At 39.8% G+C, this 24,631-nt stretch overlaps 3 protein-coding genes across 3 annotated transcripts; 1 reads left to right on the top strand and 2 right to left on the bottom strand.

Annotated features, from left to right (window-relative positions):
* Positions 1-21: 21 nt before the first annotated feature.
* On the top strand, positions 22-13,826 carry jhy (junctional cadherin complex regulator). The gene is made up of 8 exons (XM_035535773.1): positions 22-386; positions 2,287-2,905; positions 7,166-7,270; positions 8,350-8,876; positions 9,070-9,343; positions 10,960-11,046; positions 11,571-11,705; positions 12,223-13,826. Exons 1-8 carry the CDS (start codon positions 22-24, stop codon positions 12,460-12,462), a joined length of 2,352 nt encoding a protein of 783 aa, XP_035391666.1. The 3' UTR covers positions 12,463-13,826.
* A 2,661-nt stretch (positions 13,827-16,487) lies between these two features.
* Positions 16,488-17,917, bottom strand: bsx (brain-specific homeobox). Its single transcript, XM_027012713.2, has 3 exons — positions 17,629-17,917; positions 16,950-17,140; positions 16,488-16,823 (listed from the first exon to the last, which is right to left on the bottom strand). Exons 1-3 carry the CDS (start codon positions 17,879-17,881, stop codon positions 16,581-16,583), a joined length of 687 nt encoding a protein of 228 aa, XP_026868514.1. The 5' UTR covers positions 17,882-17,917; the 3' UTR covers positions 16,488-16,580.
* A 2,373-nt stretch (positions 17,918-20,290) lies between these two features.
* On the bottom strand, positions 20,291-24,246 carry lim2.1 (lens intrinsic membrane protein 2.1). The gene is made up of 5 exons (XM_035535772.1): positions 24,100-24,246; positions 22,030-22,221; positions 21,135-21,287; positions 20,581-20,715; positions 20,291-20,352 (listed from the first exon to the last, which is right to left on the bottom strand). Exons 2-5 carry the CDS (start codon positions 22,202-22,204, stop codon positions 20,291-20,293), a joined length of 525 nt encoding a protein of 174 aa, XP_035391665.1. The 5' UTR covers positions 22,205-22,221; positions 24,100-24,246.
* Positions 24,247-24,631: the final 385 nt, after the last annotated feature.

Raw genomic sequence — 24,631 nt, 5'->3', positions numbered from 1 at the left:
ACGATGGAATAATTCTGGCTCATGGCATCTCAAGTTATGGAGAACAGCTTCACTAAAAACGAGAGGAGTGCTGACGGGATCAGTGTCAGCAGAGAGAGGAGTGAAGATGTGCCTCCTAACCTTTGGGACTCCTTAGAATCGGATACTGAAAGTATGTTACAGGAAAAATCGTATCGGCGACAGCTTCAAAAGTGCATTTCTGACGAAGCCGGTGACAAAAGTCCTTTTGGTGCAAAACCGCACAACGTTTATGAGAAGGTGGACAGCGAGAGTAACCAGCAAGAAAACATCTACAGCAGCTCTGAATCGGAGCGCACACTTTCAGCTACACAAGCGGCCGTCACCGGGAGACGTGAAATGCAAAGCAAAAACAACAATTTAACAAGGTACTTTCACAAACTTAAAATATAGCTAAGTGTATGATGTATTCCCTGTAAAGATCCCCATAATGATCAACCACCACATTCTCTTTCGTTTTTAGCTTTTTAAGACACATTAAATAGGCCTAATTCACATGTACAGTGAACCTTCTCTGAAGTCTTGAACTCTGATTAATTTGATGGACATCGTTTTATTTTATGTTTTTCTTGATGGAACAATTAAACATTCATTTTGTTTTAGGTTATGAACAAAGTTCAGGTTTTGAGGTAATAAAGGACAACCCAAATCCTAAATATTATTTTCGTTGTCGAGATGTTACATCAACTTAAATGCTCTATTGAGGATGATCTAGTAAATTGTGCCATCAGTAATGGGTGTGAGAAATTAGGCTGAAATAGACTGAGTAAACAATGGCAATACCTGATACAGAATAGATCACTCTCAAAATGACAAGACCCTTTTATTACAGAGCAGCTCAGGAAACATAATTGAAATGATTAACAGCTTGTATTCTCTCGCCTAATAGATAATGGAAGTCTTTGAAAATGATGTTAGAGTACGTGCATTTTAATTTAGTTGAAAGACCTCTAATTTTGGTACTTTCCATATAAGTACGCTCATTTAAAGGATATTAGATTTTTATTCTGTGGGAGGTTATCACAATAAGGCCTCATTCTGAAGCTCATTAAAAAAAAGCAGATGCTTTGTTGTGCTTTAAATAGGAAGCCATTCTGTGCTGTAGAAACACAGATGCTGGAATCTGAAGTGTTCATTGCATCGTCTGTATCAGCTCCTCCACTTTCATCCTGGTTTTGCACTCCAAGTATGATGGTTAAGAGGGCTATCTCCACCCTAACTCTTTGTGACCCCATCTGCCCCTCCCCCTGAAAACTGAAAGAGGCATTTGTTTAATTTAATCTTGTTTGTATTGATAGCCGGTCAGTTAAGAGCCACTTAACACTTGCATAGTTTTAATGCAAAGACTGTGGCACAAACTATTGAATTCATTGAGTTCATCATGGAAACTGAAGTAAAAATGTAATGTAGGCTATGAAATGTTTTTGGAATTAACAAGATCCTTGAAATCAATATGATATGTATACATAATAAATTCTCATTTATATATTCTCATTCAATTCAATGGTCTCTGGTATTACTTGAGAGTCCTCTGGGAGGCAGAAGTCTTGAAATAAGCTAAAAGGGAGTGCATAGGGTGAAACTAGATTTCATTTTGGTGCATCTCAAAAAGCTTTGAGAGGGTTTTCATATGATAAGGAGCTTCCACAGCTGTGAGCCTACACTGCATTCTCAAGCTTGTTTTGGCCGAGTCATTACTGAGACGTTCCCTGCCCCCTTGCCCTCGTTGGCTGAAGAGCCATACTCCTCACCATCGCTGTATTTTGGTATCATGAGATGTGAAATGCATCTTGTAGTATTCAGAGCTGTGCAACAAAGAGGCACTCTTCTAATTATTTTAATGAGATCTTTTCATCCAGTAATGCAAGGAACACATTAGGTAGTAATTTCAACCTATTTTATACCCTTGAATCAGCCATTTCCAAAACTATGCCCCAATTGTGGTCTCAAGACCCTTAGACATTTGAGGCTATGGTAGGGAAAACATGAGGATGAGACTACACCAGACAAAAGAAATGTGAAGTGTAGCCTATATGATGTGCTTCGTCTCTTCCTTAATGTTTGATTGCTTACACTAGCTTACTTTAATAATTGTGGGGTTTTGGCTTTTCCTGAGAAAATAATAAACACCATCACTCTCTATTCAATAAAACCAACTAAACAACCAAATAACTAAACAACCAAAGAAAAAACAAAACCCCAGTAAATGGCAATGTTACTGCAGAATTGTCCTTTAATCTCACAAAATTGACTTTTCCTACATTTCAGACAGAGCCCTCGTGGGGATGAATATGCTGATTTGCGTTATGATCCAGACTGGAGAAGGAATTTGCCAGGGGCTCAGTTTCTATGCAAGGACCAGATGAGTCTTTCCCTGGACTCCTGCGCTGAGTCAGAAGACATGACTGCAAGAGAGAGCTGTGATGATGTAGTGGTCAGTCATCCTGTAGAAGTGGACATAGTTCAGCCCAGGCCCTTTTCCTTTCACTTACACCCACAGCAGGGCCAGTTCAGTCATGAAGACACAACACTGTCCCTTCCACAGAGTTTCTGTTCTTCTTCGGAGAGCACACAGCATTTTAATTTGGACAGAGCTGTGAAGGTTAGCTACAGTGACCACCAAAGTACAGCTGAAGTGTTGCCCTCTTCTTCTACACAACAGAGGCAGCAGAAGGAGAGTAACAAGCAGTATAATGGGGAGGAACGAAGCATCAGTACTGACAAGCTCAACAGTGTAGCCACACACTCTCGAAAGGCTAGGCAAACCAGGCCGACGGTGGACATAGTGGAGCGGAATAAAGCCACCTTAGGTGTGAAGAGTCACCAACAAGGGTCCTACCTGAAGGCCTATGACCAAAAAGGATGGAGAACAGAAGATGCACATCAGGTTTGTGTTTATCTGAGGCTTTTCTTATAGTTCTAATGTTGGCCATTGTACTGTAGTTCATTGAACTCTGAAAACAATGTGGAGTTTGTTTTATGATTGCTTACATACAAAAAAAACAAAACACCCAATCCTTTTTATGTTCTAATAATGAAAGTGGCATGACTAATGGCATGACAGATGGTCAAAAAAATGTTTCTTTCTTGTTTGTTTGTGTTTGTGTTTTGTTTTGTTTTTGTGCTGTTGCTCAGAGAGCGTGCTTTCTCCGTGAGCCACTAGAGGACGCAATAACACAGCACACCGTCTCAGTCTCTTCAGCCGTCCTTCTCTTTTTATGCTCTTATTTTTCCGTATTGTTTTTCGTTATCATTTGAAAGACTAGAGCTAGAATGATTTTAAAAACTGGGTTCAGACTTAGCAAGACTACCATGTGATTATATGGCTGAAAGAGTGTGTGCTACTCAAGAGATTCAGTGATCATTTTCTGGCAGAATTAAGTCTCTCAATCTTCTGCTAAGATAATATTTTACAGTACTGCAAATAATGCCTGATGTGGCAAGCTGGAAGCATATCATTTCACGAAGATGGCTTTATGACCTTTTGTGTTAAAAAAAACTCTCTCTCTGCTCTAATTTTACATTATTTGCATGTACACGAAGACATACAGATGTTAATGTGATGTATATTTATTTTCTAAAGCAGTTTTTCCAAAATACTGTTTTTTGGAGTGGTTTTGGTTCAGAAAACCTCCTTTGTAGTCTATTATAAGCAGATGTCCATATTGTTTCCCTTCAACAAGTATGCCATATTTGATATGACCTGACCTGTATCGTTGTTCTTTTTAAAAATATGAATGTGTTAGTGACCTTGCTATTGTGCTAGACCCTTACTATAAGAGAACAAGCAGCCTAATCTAACTGTGGCTTGGAAATTAATTTGGCAGAGACTGGGAGCAGAAAAGGGAAAAGGAAGCATGTCTGGCTATGTAGTGCCTATTATGAGTTGATCTGCACAACAGTAGCTATTAAGAACATCAGAGAGGCATGGTTACCAATAGGCTCTTAGCTATCAGTGCACCTGGCCCTGCCGTGTAATTGGCAGGCTTCGGCCTGTCTGTGCACAGTGCCACATGAGGATTTGCTACATTTCAGGCCTTTCCTGGCCCATCTGAGCCCATACCCACCTTAATGTCTCATGTCAGCTGCATTAGCATAGTGAAGGGCTGTTAGCATTGTGACACGGTAAACAGAGCAAGGGCTTCCCCTCTCTAAACTCCACACTAACTGTAGCGCCACAGTCCTGAATGTTCCAGGTAAGCTTTAAAGGGGGGTGGGTGGGTGTTATGGTTTAAAATCCCTTTACCTATCTTTTTCTGTCATCAAAACCCATAACAAAGATTGACTTGGATAATGAGAATTTTATTCATTTACGGTTTGCTTTTTTCTAAAATTGAGGATTGTTCTTTTGTGTTTTTTGTTTTATTTTTATTTGGTTTTATGCAGTACAAGAGAAAGATCACAAGACTCCCTTCTGGACATTTATCATGCATCCATCTATCTGATCTTATATGCTGATATTTGCCCTTAGCCATGCCTTTTATTTTATTTATTTATTTTTTCCTTTCAAAGGGGAAAAAAAGGATCCCATCAAATCACATCAGTTTCGGCATCATTACCTAGCCTCCCGGAGCATACTGTTGGTCCCTTTTTAAAAGCTACTATTTGCTCTTTGATGGCCTCCTTATTCTCGATAATTAGCTATGTTATTAAATGTACACAATCTTATAATGTGCCAACTTTGTGGCTGCAAGTGGGGGTGGGGGTGGGTGGGGGGGGGTGATGCTGAGGCCCCTGCAGAGGCTCCTTTGATAAAGACAGAAGTAGCAGAGCAATCTTCTGCCATTGCACTCAGCCAGAGTCCCTCGTCATCTCCCAGACCCTCACTTCAAAGCCAGGAACATAATGTACAATCTCTTAATAGCTCTAGACTGAGACTCCGCAGCTCTCTGCCACTGTACACCCTGCCTCAGTGTAAACACCTAATCAAGATTGCCTGGGCGGCCACAATAGCAACCAAATGCAATTCAAGAACTGCAAGCCTTTGAAGTCCTCATTGCAAAAGCTGTGTTTCTCAGTCTTGAGGAAAATGGCAAGCTCAGATCGGCTGACTTTGTTGTGCCTCATCTCGCCCCAAGAGGCAATTATGGACCCCAATTTAACAGAATAGATATTACACAGCTTATAAAGCTCAAAATGCAATTTTGTTTGATCATTTTCTCAATTTGATTGAGATTATTAAAATGGTGGACAAAAGGCAGTGGCAGTGACTTGGGCAGAGGCTGTGGCCTGCTGCCATAGGGAGGCCAGGAAGTTCACCACACACACACACACACACACACGCGCGCGCGCGCGCACGCACACACACTCACACACACACACGCACGCACGCACGCACGCACAACCACACCTGTTACTGCACAATGGCAGCACTGCACAAAACACACTAGATGTGCCAAATGCAGGGAACCAAACACACCCCTCTGCCTGTAATGTGCCTGTGTAATTTTGTGATATTGCCATTGATACATTGGGTTCATTATGATGATTGCATATTATGAGAAATACTGAAAATGAGAAAATAAGTTTTATATCTTAGGTTATGTTCAAATGCTCAGTTCTGTTTTTTTCTCAGATCTAGTCTTTCTGTCTTGATGATTCACATGAGTGTTTTACAAATAATTCATAGATCCCGTTAGTTTAATCAAACATTTGCCCTGAAAGGACCTGCATGCCAACATTTTTTTGATGTCACTGTCACGTGCATGGTCTGCCTGTGTCATGAAAAGCAACAAAAATGTCATATTTGAGATTGTTTAGCACTGCAGTAGTGATAAAAGTATATAAACTAGCAAGCCTTCATCACAAACATTTGCTCTTGAGCTTGTCTAACAAATCATCAGCTGTTCATCATTAAGAACCTTGGATTGCTATCATGCATGAAAAGTGCTACACAAATAAACTTGCCTTGCCTTAAGGCGAGAAGACAAGAAAAGGCCAGATGCATAGCTGTTTTTGCAGCTATTTCTGGCACTTCCATGTAGAAAGAAGTGTGGGTGTGAGAGTTTGAATAAAAATATGAATCTCTGACAGATATCATTACTGTTGCATAGATATGTATCAAATCTATGACCACATATAAGAGTAGCTCAGCATCCTGTTTTGTTTTCACACACCTCTGAAAATAAATCTGTGTTACCTCAACTTAATAATGTGCACATAACCTTAGCCTTAGACACTAGCAGATATTTTGATGGAATTGTTTCTTGTCTGTTGTGGTTCTTCTAATTGCAAATGTGCCAGCATGCTGTTTGAAAAGATAGATATTTAGATGGATACATGCATGCTTGCATACATATGTATCTGGTAGCTGAATTCCCTCTTTGTTCCCATTGCCCTGATAATTACACAGTGCTCCGTATCCTGTGCATCTGACTGGAAGCAGAGGCAGTGCAGAGATCAGCTTCCTGCATTCCTGGTCTTTCAGCCAATAGATAGGCCAACACGGCTGCCTGTTTATTGATGGATATGTTACAACTCGATCCACTCGCTGTAGCACGCTTCCCTTCGACCCTCCTCCTGTTCAGCCGCATTCATTCAGGAACTCCTCAAGGTGTCGATATCATCGATCAGGACGGAATGTCCTCAGCAGCCAAAGTGTCTCTAAGTTTACTAAATGATTTTCATTACAGTATTAGCAGTAGATATGCTGTCCCTGAATGGGTGCATTAGGAAAAGTGAAGAGAGTGAATTGATGTAATGTGGGTGTATACAGACACTTATCTTCAAACTGCTCTGAAAGGACTCTTATAAAAGAGATCAATAGGCCTTCAAACCTGAGACAGATGTGGAGAATTCAGTACCTAAATAATAAGTAGTAGAAAATATGTCAAATATATGCATATGAAAATACTATATAGCTACCACGTGTGATTTTTATTTCTCACGTGTCTTTACTGAGTAATATTTTGTCTGTATTTGAATGAATTTCTGTATATGCACTTTGTTATGGTTGGATAAGTCTTGAATACTGTTCACTGAGACAGATGAATACACATGGCAAAACTGTAGTGTGTATTAGTCATGCAGCAACTCCATATGTTTTCCATTTGTTCTTTACTATTTATACTCTTCCCTTACGGTTCGTGTCCTTTCTCTTTTCACTCTCATCCTTCTTTTTCCCTTTTCTTTTTTTACTTCTCTCCAGCCCACAGAGCCCGCTGTGGATACTGGAAACACTGACATCCAGGGAAGCCCAGACAATGCTCTGGATCCAGAGCTCATGTGGATACAAAAAACTCAAAAACTGAAGGTAGGACCCTTCACTCTTGTTCGCTTTATTGATTTCATCCGTGTTTCTCTCTCTCTCTCTCTCTCTCTCTCTCTCTCTCTCTCTCTCTGTCTCTCTTTCTCTGCCTCTCTCTCTCTTGCTCTCTCTCTCTCTCTCTGTCTCTCTTTCTCTGCCTCTCTCTCTCTCTCTTGCTCTCTCTCTCTCTCTTGCTCTGTGTAGATGTAGGTGGGGCTGCTTGGCACAATCCATTGCCCTAATGCATAACTGTCAGCAAGGGCTTCCTCTCAAGATGAAAATGTCTGCACAGTGGGCGCACTGTCACCCGGGATTTCATTTCCACCATGATGGACGCAATTTCTGATAGAGTTGTTCAGGCACAATGGAGCCTCTGAAACGTCTTGAAAAGGAGCCCGCGCAGCAGAGAGAGGGGGAACGGAGGAGCATCATTATTTTGAGCACTTGAGCGGTCACCCTAATGCTGGCAGGCAGAGGAGAGTAAATATTTTCCCATTAGAATGGTGAAAGCTGGTGTTGGCTAAATCAGTGGCATTACATGCTGCGACACAGCCCCAGACCTCCCTGAATAACACAGGCCAGAGCACTGTGCATGCCAGGCCTGTAGCAAAAAGCATTAGCTGTACGTCCAACTCCTCCTCCGCCCAGGACAATAGCTGCAAGGCTGCTGTCGTATAAATTTTCCTGCACAATAGAATGGAATCTTCCAGCTCCTGTCTGCATTTGAATCAGGGTTCATCTTGTTCTCTAAGATCCCCTCTTGGGATGAATTTCTAATCTGATTAATTTAGACATAGGTTCCTTTATCTTCTGTTGGAAAGACATATATTTAGGATCCTGATCATATTTGTTGAAATTATTTTATTCATGCTAATATTGAGTCTTTTGTGTCACCAAATGAAGATATTTTGAAGGTATTATTCATCAATTAGGAAGAGGCTAGTTAACGATCACTTCAATTGCAATGTACAAAGCTCAACATCTTCATAACGCACACAAACTAATAAGCAATGGAATGCTTTAGTTAAGAGTGTATTGTAAAGTATGTAAAGTGAATTTTCTTAATGTGTACCCAATCATAATAGATCCACAAAGAGGGCTCAGACAGACCCAGGCCTAAGATCCACAGGTCCGGACCTGGTGCTCACGTGCGTCATCCTGTGGAGAGACGCACTTCAAGGAGAGGTCAGCAAGTACCGACTCCTGCCGAAAACCGTATGCTCATACCACCTGACCCAACCAGCATCTCCGATCTACCACGTCACCAGCCTTTCCCTGGAGCTCCAAAGGTCCACCTCAACATCAATGCCAATGCCCTGGCCAAACCCGCAGAGCCTTTGCTCAGTGGTCAACTGCACGAGCAGGTCTTTTCATTCGCCCCCCCTCACTTGACACAGTGGAGGATCAGGCCTGATGGATATACCTTACCTTCCATAAATCCTGCCAGTGATGCTGTGGACCTGATGGGCTCGGCCCCTCAGGTGTCCGTGTCTCGCACAAAACCTGGAAACCACCACATGGACAGAAACCATCTGCAGGGCACTGGCAGAAGGCTGGATGATGAACCTGGGCTAACTGAGGGCACAACAGTCATTAATAACAATAGCATCAGGTATGTTAATCCCTTTAAAACTTGTTTCTTGTTTCTAACTGCCTGGCATTTGTAATTGTCATACAAACTGTGATAATGGAAGGCTCTGTATTTTACTGATAGCGGGCCTGTTTGCTGACTAGGATTTATTGTACTAGTTATGTTCTAAGCATTGCATAGTATTAGTCTTCATGCAACGATTTTTGTTTTTTAGGGCTTCTCCAAAATGGCCAGCATTTGAAGAAACTTCTAACATCATTGCTCCTACAGTGATGCTATTCAATGAAGAAAGTGGACTTTCTGATTATGTACTTACAATGTACAATGGAGCCTATGCAGTGCTGCCCCCTATAGGTGGGCCCACTGACAGTGATATGGTACCGTGCAATGCAGGACCTGCACTAAATACTATACCAAGGAGCAACTCAGAGGGGTATCTTGCACAGCTGGAAAAACAAAGACAGTTTAAGCCTCAAACAACTTATAAGGTGTGTGTGTGTGTGTGTGTGTGTGTGTGTGTGTGTGTGTATGTCTTAATCTGATGAAGGGATAATATAGTAGTTTAGTGTGTTTTTCTGATGTCTCTTTATTTTCTATATGAGGATGGTTATTCTTGAATTGGTGGGATTTAACTGGAGATTAAATAAATATTTACCTTATTATGGACAATATGGCATAAGAAACCTTCTCATGATAAGCACAAATTTACAAGCAGGTTATATATTTTTAAATTGCCTAATGCTCTAAATTGGAAATGGTGTCAAAGTTATAGCCATAACTGCCATAGCATATTTTAACACCTGTCTCTACCCCTGTCATGAATGTGATTGTTATGGCAGTTTGTAGTTCTGCAGGTTAATTGCCTAAGTAAGTAAGTTAATTGAAGATGCTGTTCATTATTTTGACATGATGATATAAGGGGCGACCACTGTGATGAATGCTGAAATGAATTAAAGGATCAGGTGATTAAGTGCTGTGTGCCAGGCGGGGCTGCTGAGATGCTCATTTGCATTTAACGACAGCCTCTTTGTCCCACGCCAGCATGCGGCCTGCAGGTGTGGCTCGATGAGGAGCGGACTTGCTCACCATCAGGCACGCCAGGTAGCTAGAGCAGCCACTCAGACCCAGGCAAAACTCCTGGGATCTACACCTGCCATTTGCTCCCAGGGAAAATGTCAAATGGCTAGAGTTGCCATGGCAGAGAAGCACCCGGTAACTAAAGCAGCCATATGCAACCAGAACAAACCAGAGAAATTTAGTAGAGCAGCCACAGATATCACCTGGTAACTAGGATGGGACTTCCATTTATACCCTTATCACCTTGTGGGTAGAGCTGAGTTACCTTTGTGGCCAAAGAAATTAATAAATGGCCTGGAAGGATGGATGGATGAATGGAATGATGGATCTGTGCCTAAAGATCATGTTGACATGCCTGTTAGCATGCTTAGTGGTTGAGACACCACTGATAGTCATTATGTCACGGAACATATCCACTTGACGCCGTGTCAGGATTAAGTTGTCCCTCCACCATAAAACAGATTGCCTCTTCTCTTGACCTCACTGTTTCCACCATTGTGTCTCACAGAATTAGAGTATGCATTTGTAAAATAGCTAGTGTTGAAACCTGGTTGGGTGGGTGAGGGCACAACGGCAGATCAACGAAAGAAAGAACTGCTCTGCAGTGTCCATGACCAATGGCTGATCCAAGGCTAGCCCTAGAGCCTGAAGGAGCCAGCCTGATCAGGCCTGATTATCCGCTTTTGTTGGGAGAGCTTCTGGATTGCTGCTCGAGTGCACCTTAGACATCCATAACGGATTAACTACTTACTCCTTCAATATGTCATAGCTTTTCTCTCTCTCTTTCTCTCTCTATCTTTTCTCACAATCTTTCTCTGTCTCCTTCTGAGAAGGTGTAACACAAACATTTATGTTTTACTTAGTATTTATTGTAGTAAGCAATGACTATCATGGAGATTACATGAAAATGTATTGTACTGATGTGATGTGTTACTTAAAGTTGCATTTGGATGTTTTCTTTTAAGATTGGATGCTTTCAAGAACTTTTTCAAATATTTTACTATTTTTAACTGCTCCGTGCCTTCAGGTATACACACTAAAAGACTATAGGACCTTGAACCAGGAGGTGAAGCTGGGAGGTCTTGGTCCATCCTATACTGTCACTGAGGAGGTGGTGAGTGCTGTTATACCATAATGCCAGTGAAAACCACAGCAAGAAGATTTAATATTACATTGATGTAATTGAGATTTGCAGTCTCCTTTTCTTTGTGTTGGTTTAACTAATCCCTAAACAGCTATTTTGAACTATCAAGTGGTTTTGAGGTCTCTTCCTCGCAAATGTAAAAGACTTTTATCTCTTCCAAATGGAACTGAAAGGAATTTAAAAACCTAATGAGCACAGGCCTTGGAGAGGGGTATTCCCCATTCTCTGCTTCTCTTTTGTCACTGATGGTAAAACCTTCCATGAATCTGATCAGATGCGTTTCCACAAGGAAGAGACTGATTTGGGTTTGAACACTGGCTCTAGGGAGATGATGAGTTTGATTTGGTTTTGTTTGCTGCTGTGGAAAGACCTCTGAAAGAGATCCACAATGACAGAGAGAGGCCTCAAGGGAGAAACGGCTTAGGTAATTAAACCTCCCTTTTATAAACTGCTGCTCTCTCTCTCTCTTTCTGTGTTTCTCCCACCAATGTCAGGCCAAGAAAATTAAACGACAGAAGCTGTATTCAAATGTGATCCGCGAACAGAACAAGAAGATAAGCACAATTCCCTTTCTGCCAGACAGGAACCCATTGGGCAGTGGGAACAAGGGTGACATTCCCAGGAACAAGGTGAGAAAAACCAGAAAGCACTCTCATTTATGGCATTTAGCTGACGATGTTATCCAAAGCGACTTGAGTGAGTACAACTTGAGTAATTGAGGGTTAAGGGTCTTGCTCAGGGGCCTAACAGTAGCAACTAGGCAGTGGTGGGGCTTGAACCAGCAACCTTCCAAGTACAAGTCAAGCACCTTAACCCCTAAGCTACCACTGCCCTGTAGTCAGTATGTCGGTATATATCAGTGCATGCCACTGGAGCTTCACTGGGGAAAATCTGGAAGTTATTTGCTTATTACAGGATGCAGTTTTATTTCACTCATTAATTATTTTATTAACAGATGAGATTTCATAAAATAATTATGGGTTTCCCAGGCAGAGATCTAAAGTAGTCCTGAGTTAGTGTTGATTCTTCAAGTATCGGGCCTAGTTTAAAGCTAGTGATACTGAATATTCAACACACACCCATTCTAATTTCTGTCAGGTATGTCCAGATAAAATTCTACCATTTCAAAATTTTGTCTGTGTCCAGGCTTTGGAGTATGCCAAAACCATAATGAAGCCCAAAGCCCCACAGCAATGGAGGGAGAGGCCCCAAGAAAAGCATGAGAAGGCATTGGAGCACCCTGCGATTCTCCAATTAGGGTTGGATCTTTCCCAGCTGGCCGCTCTGGACATGCTGAGAAAACGCCACGAAGAGGAGAAACAGGCAGTGGCGCATTTCACCAGCCATCACACTAACTCATCTGCACCATCTGTTAACACCCACTGAACAAGTAGCCTACCACAATACACTGTTAACACCTACTGGACAGGTAGCCTACCACAATACACTGTTAACACCTACTGGACAGGTAGCCTACCACAATACACTGTTAACACCTACTGGACAGGTAGCCTACCACAATACACTGTTAACACCTACTGGACAGGTAGCCTACCACAATACACTGTTAACACCTACTGGACAGGTAGCCTACCACAATACACTGTTAACACCCACTGAACAAGTAGCCTACCACAATACACTGTTAACACCTACTGAACAGGTAGCCTACCACAATACACTGTTAACACCCACTGAACAAGTAGCCTACCACAATACACTGTTAACACCTACTGAACAAGTAGCCTACCACAATACACTGTTAACACCCACTGAACAAGTAGCCTACCACAATACACTGTTAACACCTACTGGACAAGTAGCCTACCACAATACACTGTTAACACCTACTGAACAAGTAGCCTACCACAATACACTGTTAACACCCACTGAACAAGTAGCCTACCACAATACACTGTTAACACCTACTGGACAAGTAGCCTACCACAATACACTGTTAACACCCACTGAACAGGTAGCCTACCACAATACACTGTTAACACCTACTGAACAAGTAGCCTACCACAATACACTGTTAACACCTACTGGACAAGTAGCCTACCACAATACACTGTTAACACCTACTGAACAGGTAGCCTACCACAATACACTGTTAACACTTACTGAACAAGTAGCCTACCACAATACACTGTTAACACCCACTGAACAGGTAGCCTACCACAATACACTGTTAACACCTACTGAACAAGTAGCCTACCACAATACACTGTTAACACCTACTGAACAGGTAGCCTACCATAATACACTGTAAACACCCACTGAACACCTAACACAACGCGGTGGATATCATAAGTTTGGTTAGTTAAGTATACCTGGATGTAAAGTGGTCTTGTCTGTTACACTGAATGCATCATGTGGCCTTTTTTCCCTTAAAAATAGCAGATTGCTTCACATAAGCAGATTGTAGGTTGGATTTTTAACTAGGATTTTAATTTTGTTAGACTTGAATATACTGTCAAAAATTTTTTTTTTTCCAATTACGTTTTTTTTTGGACTGTCAAATAATTTGACAGCATTGTGTGGAATGTGGAATGGTGTAAGTGACAAAAATATGCTCCTGGTGTGGTTGTAAAAGATCATCCATTAGGAATCAGGAGAATATTTATTTCAAAGTGTAATGTGTCCTTTTTAAAAATAATAAATACATATAACTGGATGTTTCTTAAAGAATTACCAAGGCAGGTCTGTTTTTGCTGGGCACAGTATCATGCTGCTATGTTTCTTTTTTCAATGCATCTTTTAATCTGAGCAGCAGTCTCATAAACACACATGATAATGTGGACCACTCTGCTCTTTTCCAGTCAGTTCCTGGCCATTACTCTGATTATTTCCAATTTTCCCTTGCCTTTTCTTTAACTGGGAGGGAAAAAACGGGTCAAATAAGGATGACACTTTGAAGCCATCCTGATTAGAGCATACAAACTTGTTTTCTATATTTTTAAAGTGATAATTTTCCCCATAAAATAATCTCAAGCACCTATTTTTTTAATGGAAGCTTTAGATCGTTATCAAAGAGCTATTTACTCATATGTAATATTTTAATTAGATTATAGCCTCTATTTAACCCATCATGTCTGCTTTGATGCTCTGTGTTTTCAGCGCTAAGCCTCAGAAGCGAGGCTAATAAATGCTGGACCTTTTGAATTAATGAGAAATACTGCCTTTCCAGACCGACTCTCTTTGCATCTTTTTATTTTCCCCTTTCCCGCCATAGAAATCAGTTAATTGAAGGAGTCTCTCTCAGCCGCGCATGAAGGAGGTTGAATTAGCATCCCTTTTTACCGATTGGGAGGCCCGGGCAGACGTTCAGGCTTTGATCTGTGGACACTGTTGAAGGAGGCGGCAGGCCCCTGAAAATGAGCTGATGGGACCGCTATTAGAGTGAAATGCATATGCGTCCATGTGTTGCAAAACGCTTAATCTTTTAATTGATCACCTTCCGTACGGCCTATTCTCTGCACGTTTTTCTATTTTCCCCGTAAATCAGAATCACGTTTTGAAAACGACATGAATCGCTTTTCAAAGAGTGGAAGAGTGCCACATATCCTGTTAGGGAGGGGGAAAAAAACATCCCCATTAGCCTAAACACTTCAAATGAATGCGAGCTTCCCCGGCTGTACATGTTAATAACTTAAGGCCCTTAACGACTGGTATTTATGTGTGACTGAAAAATTACTTTTTATTGTGCATTTAAATTTTACGTTTTGAACACAATGCAGGAGGCTCACGCCTATAATGGGCCTATGTAAATATCCGTCTTTAGATATGAAATTATTTTTAAATTGTTTTACGAACAGTTCAATAATCGCAAAATATCATTAAGAATGGTTTCGTTATCAAGATCAATACAAGTAACAATAGTTGTATACGTCTACGTAAATCTCACATTTTCGAACCTGGATGATTCGGGATGCCGAATTCGAGATCCAGGTTAAATTATTCATTTTATATGACTATTATGTATTATGATGATGATAAATTGGGCAATACATGTAGCGGGACATAGGGCATTGTGAACGACTTGCTTTGTAATGTAGGCCTATTCGGTGAGAAAGAGCTGCAATAGACTATTTTTTACAAAGACTAAGTAATACATTTTACTGAGGCCATGTAACATTCCGTTTAAATTCACAACCCACTTTTCCGTCCACTGCATTTTCCTCTCCACTGCAGTAATTCATTTACAGACCGGCAAGTATGCAGATACACAGACTCATATAGGTGGGTGTGAATTACGGGCTAAAGTTCTGACTGAAACTTTTCACTTATGGGTACAGGAATTGGTACAGCAAAGACTACGCCAATATTTAAAGTATCACTAATGTAAAAGGTAAAAGAAGGCACACCTCACCTCATTCACATTTACATTTTGCTTCCTCTTGTCAGCGATAGTCTAGCTTGAGAAGGCCGTAGAAACAGAAAGCTTAGTGGTTCTTAAATAATTAAAAATCCTCAAAACAATTTTAGTTTGTATTTTTGTTCCTTGTTTTTAGGGTGAGTGAAAAGCATTTTCTGGACACACTATTGGTGTTTTGAAAATGTCAAAATACCATTGAAGTAAACCAAAATTTAAACTCTAATAAGAATCTAAATTATAGATAAGCCATTGTAAAAATAACAATTTTGGACGATTTGGCCAACTGCCATTAATGAAGGGCAGTAGGCTAGCGCAATGCACTGTTAACACACGTGCATAAATTGCTTTCATTGTTCATATATTGTAATTACTGAAATGTTACACCAATGCCTATAATAATAATAATAATAATAATAATAATAATAATAATAATAATAGTAGTAGTAGTAGTAGTAGCCTAGTAGTATAGTAGTAGTAGTATAATAGTATATTTTTAATTCAGTAAATTACATCTAAAATAAAGATATTCTAAAATAAATATTTTAAACTATTTGGGGAGTTATTGTCAAATGTGTAATATGAAGCATGCTAAAATAGTTTGGAAAGAAAAAGACGTAGTTTATGTTTTGATCAAATCATGATTTGTTTGATAATTCATTCACTGTACATTATTTTTAACATTTCTGAGTTAACAAAAGACAAGTCACAGTTTTAAAACTGATGAACAGTGCGTCAACAACATACTAAAAACGTCATTTTCTTGTTCAGTTCTTATGTCTTAACTGAACAATAGCTAAATATTATTGTTCTATTTACAGATTGTCAATATAATATTTACATTAAAACTCGAAATTTATTAAACTAGTAAAAACGAGTGGTTAAGGGCAATAATAATAATAATAATACTAATAATAAACATGCATTATTTTAAGTTAAGATTTAGTTAGAAATCCACCAACTGGAATCATAAGTCAGTCAGCTGATTATGCATATTATAAGCGCTTGAATAGTATAACTTTAGATGGCTGTTATTTTATAAATTAAAAAAAAGAAAAAACTAAATAGAATTTCCTGTCTAAAATTACAGTAATCAATATATACATTTACAGTGTTAATGTTATTGGGCCTATAGTAAATGTTCAGGAGAGCAGATGTCATCCTCAATATCGACATCATCTTCGTTTTCATCGAGAGTGTATCTGTCGGGGCTCATCCCATGTTTTCCATCTTCTGTACTTTTCTCGTGCATTTCACTCACACTGGAGTTCTCTAGAGATCTGTCCAAGTCATTAGGTGTTTTTTGCTCGTCTTGGGTTTTCCGTAACTGTTTTTTATGCTTCATCCTCCGGTTTTGAAACCAAGTCTTTACCTGCGCAAATAATGGGAATAAATGTTTATAGTCTTACCTATTGGTCTGAATGTGTTGCGTATAGCGCACACCATTTTTAGAACTGAATTTTGCTACATTTTACAATGTACTCGGTTGCAGTCTTACCTGTGTTTCCGACAAACTGAGCGCCGTCGCCAGCTCCACACGCTCCGGTGTTGAAAGGTATCGCTGGATTTCGAATCTCTTCTCAAGCCCGGATAACTGAGAATCCGAAAAGACCGTGCGGGCTTTTCTGCGTCTGCAGTGTTTACCTGGCAGCTCCGGGTGGTGCTGAAATAACGTGGGCATCTGCATTCCTTTAGGATTTAAAAATAAAATTACTCTTGCAAATATTAGATAAATTGATGTAGAACATTCTATATTTCCGTAGCATGGTGATTGATGTAAATTGTTTAGACAGTACAATAACTTATTTAAAAATAAATTTCTGGTTCTTTTTTATAGATACAATTTTTTTTTTGTAATTCTAGGCGACTAGTTAGTTATGTTATTAACGATTCAAGCAAGTTGTCTCATATGAACAAGGTTCCAGGCCTATTTACACTACCACATGATTAAATAATCAGTTTTCTCAGTTATATAAAATAGGCTTTTTTTTAATTGCTGAGAAAGGTGAGACATTCTCTATTGAATGGACTTGAATCCCCGTCGTACCCAAATTATTAATTCAGCTTCGTTCCATTAAAACAACCACAAGAGCCACAAGAAAAAAAAAAAAAAAAAAGATTAGTTACTTTTTACATCAACACATCTAGGCCTATATACAGAAACAGAAAGTTCTTACCGGAGGTGAAGAAATAGGGATGATGTTCGGGTTTGTGTAACGGGTGATGCGGATGAGGAGCCAGGATTGGAGTTGGCATGAGGGGATATCCATATTCTAGAAGAGGCATCCGGGACGCGAGAGAGTTGGAAAAAGGTGAAGGAAATACTTCTCGCAAAGGCTTGGGTTTGTGTAGCAAAATATCTTCAATGAAGAACGATGTTGACCTCTGGGCAGGCATCTGTGCGGCAGGAGACGTGTAGTTTAGATTCATCTCAGACCTCTGCCGTAACGCACAGATTCAGTCCGTTAGAAAGTTCCTGGCGCTATTTGTACCTCAAAACAAGGCAGTTTACCTCCGTCTCCGGAGCTTTAAAAAGCTGAAACGTAATCTCTTTGTAACCGGTGAGCGCTGCCAGGTACATTACTATTTATTGAGGGAGACTGACAGCTGCAAATTGTGGTCTAGATTTGTACTCAGCCAATAGCGCGACGGCGGGGCGGAGAATTGAATTAGTTCTTTATGGATTAATTATACGGGCAGCAGTGTGGAGGGAGGATCGCTCCCCGCCGTGCTGGAAAAGGTCCTTCACGAAAGCTCGGTTCCTGCAGCTTTTGCGCCTTATACCGTGGCCATTCCAGCATGCTGGTTCTGTCATTTATGTTGACTTGAGTGACTGCAGAAGTCTGTTTAAAAAAAAAAAAACCCAAAACAAACAACTAAATCCCTAATGTATTCAGCAAAAGTGGTAAAACAAAATGTGGGCCGCAAACCATTTTATTCAGCACGGGTCCTGGCCAGTTAAAGTTGCTGTTCGTAAACAGCTCCTATTTTATGATAAACGCATCTGGTTTGGTTTCGAAGTACTGTTAAAACAGCATGTCTATTAAAGAAAGATGCACGTATTCTTGTGGGACTATTATGACAGTGTAGGCTATTGGTTTTGTATTGGACCGTGTCTAATTTTGTAGTGTTTCCCCTTTGAGAAAAGCCGTAGCCAATTACTGTTTTCCTCTAACCGATCTTCGAATCACTCGGTACCAGATATTCCGTGATTTGTCACTCTGAGATTGTATTTAATTGTAGTATTGAAATCCTCGTGGATACAAGTGTGCTTCAGTTCTGTCTCAACTGAGGGGGCGTAATTTGTTGATATCGTGTTGTCATCACATCTCCAATCATGGCGGTTAATGTTAAAAGTGTTTCATTATTGGCAGAAGTCTTGCAGCAATGCTATTAGGTAATTAGGGAGGATGTTAGAGCGGAAGTTGTAATCTTCAAGCGCGGCAAAGGATTTTCATCTGATCAGGTGGGTAGAAAAATTAATTACGGCATTCTATTAGTCATCAAATGTGCTGCTGTTTCAACACTGAACGATGGTCTCAGTGTGAGTAGGTTATGTGTCAGAAACAAATTGACACGACCATTCTAATAACTAATGTAGCTCTGTTTTAATAAGCAGTTAAACTGGACAAGGTAATATTACTGTGTTTTATTCTCTCACTTGAATATAGTTGAAAAAACAAGATGCCACGGCAAAATTCCTTATTAACGGCTAATATGGCAGAAAGGTAAAAAAAACCAAACCCCTATAACTTCAAAAACATGTTACGGACAACTAGTGAACCACCAGAATGTTCATTATTTTAAATGAAACTATTAAAATGTATGGAACTAACTCCAAAAAAAACATAGGCCTACATATAAATTTAGGCACAATTAATTTCATACCTGGTAACAAATTCCTGAGACCGCGGATCACTGTGTGTAACTGAACCATATTAGTTAATGATCTTTTGATTTGGATCTGTCATCGTAATGAAAACTTCTTATTGACTCTAACAACTGCGCTCAAGCCTGCTTATTTGCGAATCTTGGTAACTAGTTGCTTTTACGGCAAAATGAGAAAGTAAATGAATTAATGGTGATGAAATCGTCTTTACTAGGATAGTCGATAGAATCCTCGCGTAGGGGAGGTTAAGCGGCTTTTAACAGCCATTTAATCAAGTGAAATTCGGAGCTTGTGCGCCACCGCGTCAGACCTAAGTGGTGCGTTTCGGTAAGAGGATTGCAGTATTAGCCTACTAGCCTGTACATCTTATGCTTAGAAGACCAATATAGCTATTTCGTTTTTATCGGTAAGTCCTGTGAGAAAAGTCCCTGGTCATTGTTCTCTGCGACATGCATTAATACAGCAAACATCTCAACGCGCTACCATTCTGATATCAGATTTCTGAAATAACTTGCAATCTGATGAAATACACCTCCTACAGTTAAGATATATGCCTCGGAAGACATTCAAAAGCTTTTTGTGGATTACCGTCGCTGTTACACTGCTGATCTCAGCATTTGTGATTATTATCTTTATTTTTGTCGGGGAAAGGTTGTGAACATTCCGTCACCTGCTGATGGTCAGGACCTTGAATCATATATTGCCTACATAACCTGTGCTTAACTTTCTGGTTAACTCTAGATGCATACGAGACGTTGGTATACGTACACTGGCTCACAAGTAAACACGAGTGGCAATAGAGTTTAGGATTCTTTATTTTAGTTTCAGTTTTCATTTTCCAAAATCCATGCAGGAATTCGCGCTGGATGTGGATGTGGAGGAAGGGAGAATCGCTAATGGAACTCGGAACCACACCGGTATTATCGTTCATCATTTCATCATTTCATCTCCTAGTGGGTAGCCGGGCTTCTAGGGCTTACATCCATCCGATAGGAACACATATAGAAAACACCTTTAAAAAGACACACACACACACACACACACACACACACACACACACACACACACACACACACACACACACACACACATACATATATATATATATATATATATATATATATATATATATATATATATATATCACAATGCATAACAAATTTCACATAGAAAAAAAACAATCGACAATCGAGATGTTAAATGCGTTAGAGTTCTGAATAGACTACACACTGTTATTTACCTGAAAAGAAAGTGAGTACAACTGCCATCCAGCCAATGATGTAGCACCAGGAGAAACGCCAGCTGCCATAGCTGGGTACAGGGTAATGTACTGTTACCCCTGTGTACACTGTCATCGCCAGGAACACAAATAAACCTGGTAATAAAAACAGCAAATCCAAGTAGTATTTCTGTTGCATTAGATTTCACTTATTTATTTTGTCACATACATTAAAAAAGGTCCTACACTGAATGTGAAGCTATTCATTAATGTAGGCTGCTTAAAATTATTAATTATTGTCATTATTGTTCATTATTATTATTCATATAGGTTATTTCTCATCAGAAGATATTTTCATTTCAACGTGAGTCATGGTGATAGAATGAACTAATAATAAACTCTTAACACTTTATACTGTACTCTAGCTGTACTTTAAATCTTCCGCTAAATATTCGTCGACGAATTTAAAAAGAATGCGCTGAATTTATATAGCAGTCATTACCAGAGCAAGTGCATTTGCTACAGAAAGATATCCAAATCAAAGCCAAAAGGGAGAACGGATGAATACTACTAACATGAGATGAAAAACACTGTGCCTGCAGCAAACGTTTTATCAAACCAGTCGAAGGACGTTGAATGACGGATAAAGGCCATGATCCCGACGATGACGCCAATGAAACATGCCAGTAGAGATAAGATCATAAATGCCCGTGTGGTGTCCCAATAGGCTGAGGGCACAGAGAGGTCAACAAAGGTCAACACCCAAAATAGCAGCTAGTCTACAATGTAGGTAGCATGATTAAGCTGTGATGCATATTATGACATATTTTGTTTTCCACCAACAGGTCATGCAGAAATTGTTACTGAATATACAAATATTTATGGTATGGTATGGTATTCAGGCAAATTTACCATTTTCACATAGGCTGTGGCAACAGATGTTGTAGGAAAAAATGTTTGGGAGAAGTGGCTGAATGAATTAGACCCATTTCAGTAAATAGGTCTGTAATGAGTCAATTAAGAAAAATTCAAACGCATTCTGTTCTCAGGGGGCGTATCCTATTACACTGGCTACTGTATGTGAAATCCTTTATTGAAACAGTTACTTGGTCATCATTCATAAATATATGACTACTTTAGTAAGCAACATTCTCCAAAGAAAACTTAAAAAAAAAAAGATTTGTGGCTAACCTAACAGGGCTGGGTTTCCCATACACATTGTACAACGAAGCCCATCGATAAGTGGTAGAGCAAGTATTACATGAACACACTGATGTAAGATCTTAACACTGCCTTGGTTTTGGGAAACAGGGCTCTGATCATTGTGTCATAATAATTCTGCCTTTAAATGTACTATGTAAAGTAATTAATGTAAAGTCTGATATACAGTTTGTATAGCACATGCTCTAAAATGGTGAGTGTTGAACAGACTTGTGAAAGGATGCCCGGTCAGCAGGCTGTTGACCTCACCGATGCTGTCCGTGTGTGGGAAGCATTTCCCAGGTGTGCAGTATCGCCACAGGCCCTGGTGCATGTAGTTGTTTGAGTGACAATACTGCATCCAATAATCTGTTGCTGTGGAAACAATCAGGAGTATATTCCCCACTCCCGCACAAAATAGCCCTCCTCCCATAAAACTGTACATCCTGCGCCTGCAACAGACTACACACGCACACGCACACGCACACGCACACACACTCACGCACACGCACACGCACACGCACACACACACACCCATACACACGCAAAGACCCACACACACCAGAGTTGTGTTAGTATCAAGAGCCTTCGTTGGCTCCTCTCAGCAGCCCAGCTCTTCACTCTGAGGGGCCTAAGTGCCTGTAATTGCATTGTAATGAACACATTATTTCCACTGAGTGAACCGAGAGGTCACAATCATGAAGCTACTACACTGCCACCCTTTCTCCCTTTGCCTCTGACTCTATCTCTCTCTCTCTCTCTCTCTCTCTCTCTCTCTCTCTCTCTCTCTCTCTCTCTCTCTCTGTCTGCCTCTCTCCCTTTGCCTCTGACTCTCTCTGTCTCTCTCTCCCTTTGCCTGTTTTCTCTCTTTCCCCCTTTGCTTGTTTCTCTCTCTCTCTCTCTCCCTCTCTCTCTCTCTCTCTCTCTCACTATTGTAGAAAATAAGTCAAAACACATTTGATAAACATGCAGAGCTTTACTGCAAAAATGAAATAATGATGGTATTAATACCCATCTGTCCTGACTTATGTCACAAAAAAGAGAAAGATATGGTAAAATATCAAAAGCTTGTGCCTAATTACCAGTAGAGGGCATCACAGCTTTGACCTGACACACTAAAAAGTGAATTGCTGAGGTACTGCTCATTTATGTTACTCATTCAAATGTTTGAGTTAGATTGTGTTTGTATTATGTCTGTGTTGCGTTGTTAAAATGCAAGCTGGGTTATTAATATACCCCCTTTATAGAAAAATGGTTTTGAGTTATCACATTAAAAATGAAACCAGTGCCCATATTTAAATAGATTTAAAAGAACTACCTTTTTACCAAACATGTATTACAGTACATATGATTTGTCAAATCAATCTGACTCACATAAAAACTGACAGAAAGTGTTAATTAAGAACCCAATTATTAATGTATACACATCTTTTGTCTCACTCTATTTAATTTTTATATTGGCTTAACTATGAATTATGTTGTCTGGAAGGTAGGAACGAACAAACGGTACCAGTTAAACAAACTCAGTACCAGTCAGGGTACACCCGACTGAATATAGATTAAAGACAAAACGTTAAAGACATTTTGATCTAAAAAGTGAAGGTTGATGCACATGTATGTCTATAAACAAAAAATGTAAATCTAAAAATTATTTTTGTAAATGAACAAGTGGTTGTCATTAGACTTTAAACCCAGCCACCAACTGCTCAGTGTTGGAAATTCTTAAGACAGTTGGAGACACACTGCAGGTGCCTGCTTCATAAAGGTGGTTGAGAGAATGTCACAAGTGTGCTATGTTGTCATCAAAGCAAATGGTGGCTACTTGGAAGAATGTCAAATATAAGATAGCTTTGATTTATATAATACTTTTATTTTGTTACTGCATTGTTTAATATTTTGTGTCTTTGCTATTATTCTACAATGTGGAAAATCATAAACATAAATTAAGAATGGGCATGTCTGATCTATTGGCAGGTATTGTATTACAAAAAGACTACTAAGATTTTATACAGCAGCCCTGCATACCTCTATATTAATGCCTTTTCCTCTATAAAACTCAATCAGATATGGATAGACCAGTGACAAGAGTTAATTTAATTTTCCCTTTAACTACATCAAAATTCCGTTTCAGCAAGAAGATATTTTCAAAAGGTGATAGTCTACCTACTCACATTTCCTAATTTTGAATACATATGCAAGGGTCTGTGGTTACACCAAGAGAACACTGCTTTTATCTACACTCTACCTTGCAACTAACTCTGCAATACCTAAAATTCACTCTACAGTGCAAAATACATTAATTGAGAATATGCAATATTATAAAAGTGTGCTCACACTCACCTTAATATTTGGGGCAGTGTAACACTGTGATGGAAACACTGTGGGGCTTGTTTGGTACAGGACACCAAGGCCCTGTCATGTCAGCACCAGCAGCAATCTCTTAGCCTCGGCGTTTAGTGTCTGAAAGAGAACAGGAGAAAGAACAAACAGAACATGAAGACAAAGGCTTAGCCAGAGACATAGCCGATCAGCTTGGGGTAGTTTTGTGAGCTGGGAATCTGCTGAAAAAAAAAGAAAGCAGAAATGAGGCCGGAGCGCAGGCTAAACTGATTCTGGTGAGTACGCATTTTCGTTGGGCAGCTGCTGCTAATCTCGCTGTAGTCGAGACAAGGCCAGACAGAAACCCAGTGCTGTTGCTGGGCACTGCCACCTGCACTTATCTTCAAAAAATGCATGGTGTTTCAGTTAGCAGTGTGATGTTAGCATAGGGGATGTTCAATGAGCACAGAGGGTGATGCAAACATTACTACTTTACCACAGACAAAGTATCTGACATATATGTCATATTAAATTGCATAAAATGTGTAGAATA

This window comes from Electrophorus electricus, chromosome 17, assembly GCF_013358815.1.
Source record: "Electrophorus electricus isolate fEleEle1 chromosome 17, fEleEle1.pri, whole genome shotgun sequence".
NCBI classification, from domain to species: domain Eukaryota; kingdom Metazoa; phylum Chordata; class Actinopteri; order Gymnotiformes; family Gymnotidae; genus Electrophorus; species Electrophorus electricus.
The sequence above is the reverse complement of the archived record's forward strand: the minus strand, read 5'-3'. Positions and strand labels throughout refer to the sequence as shown.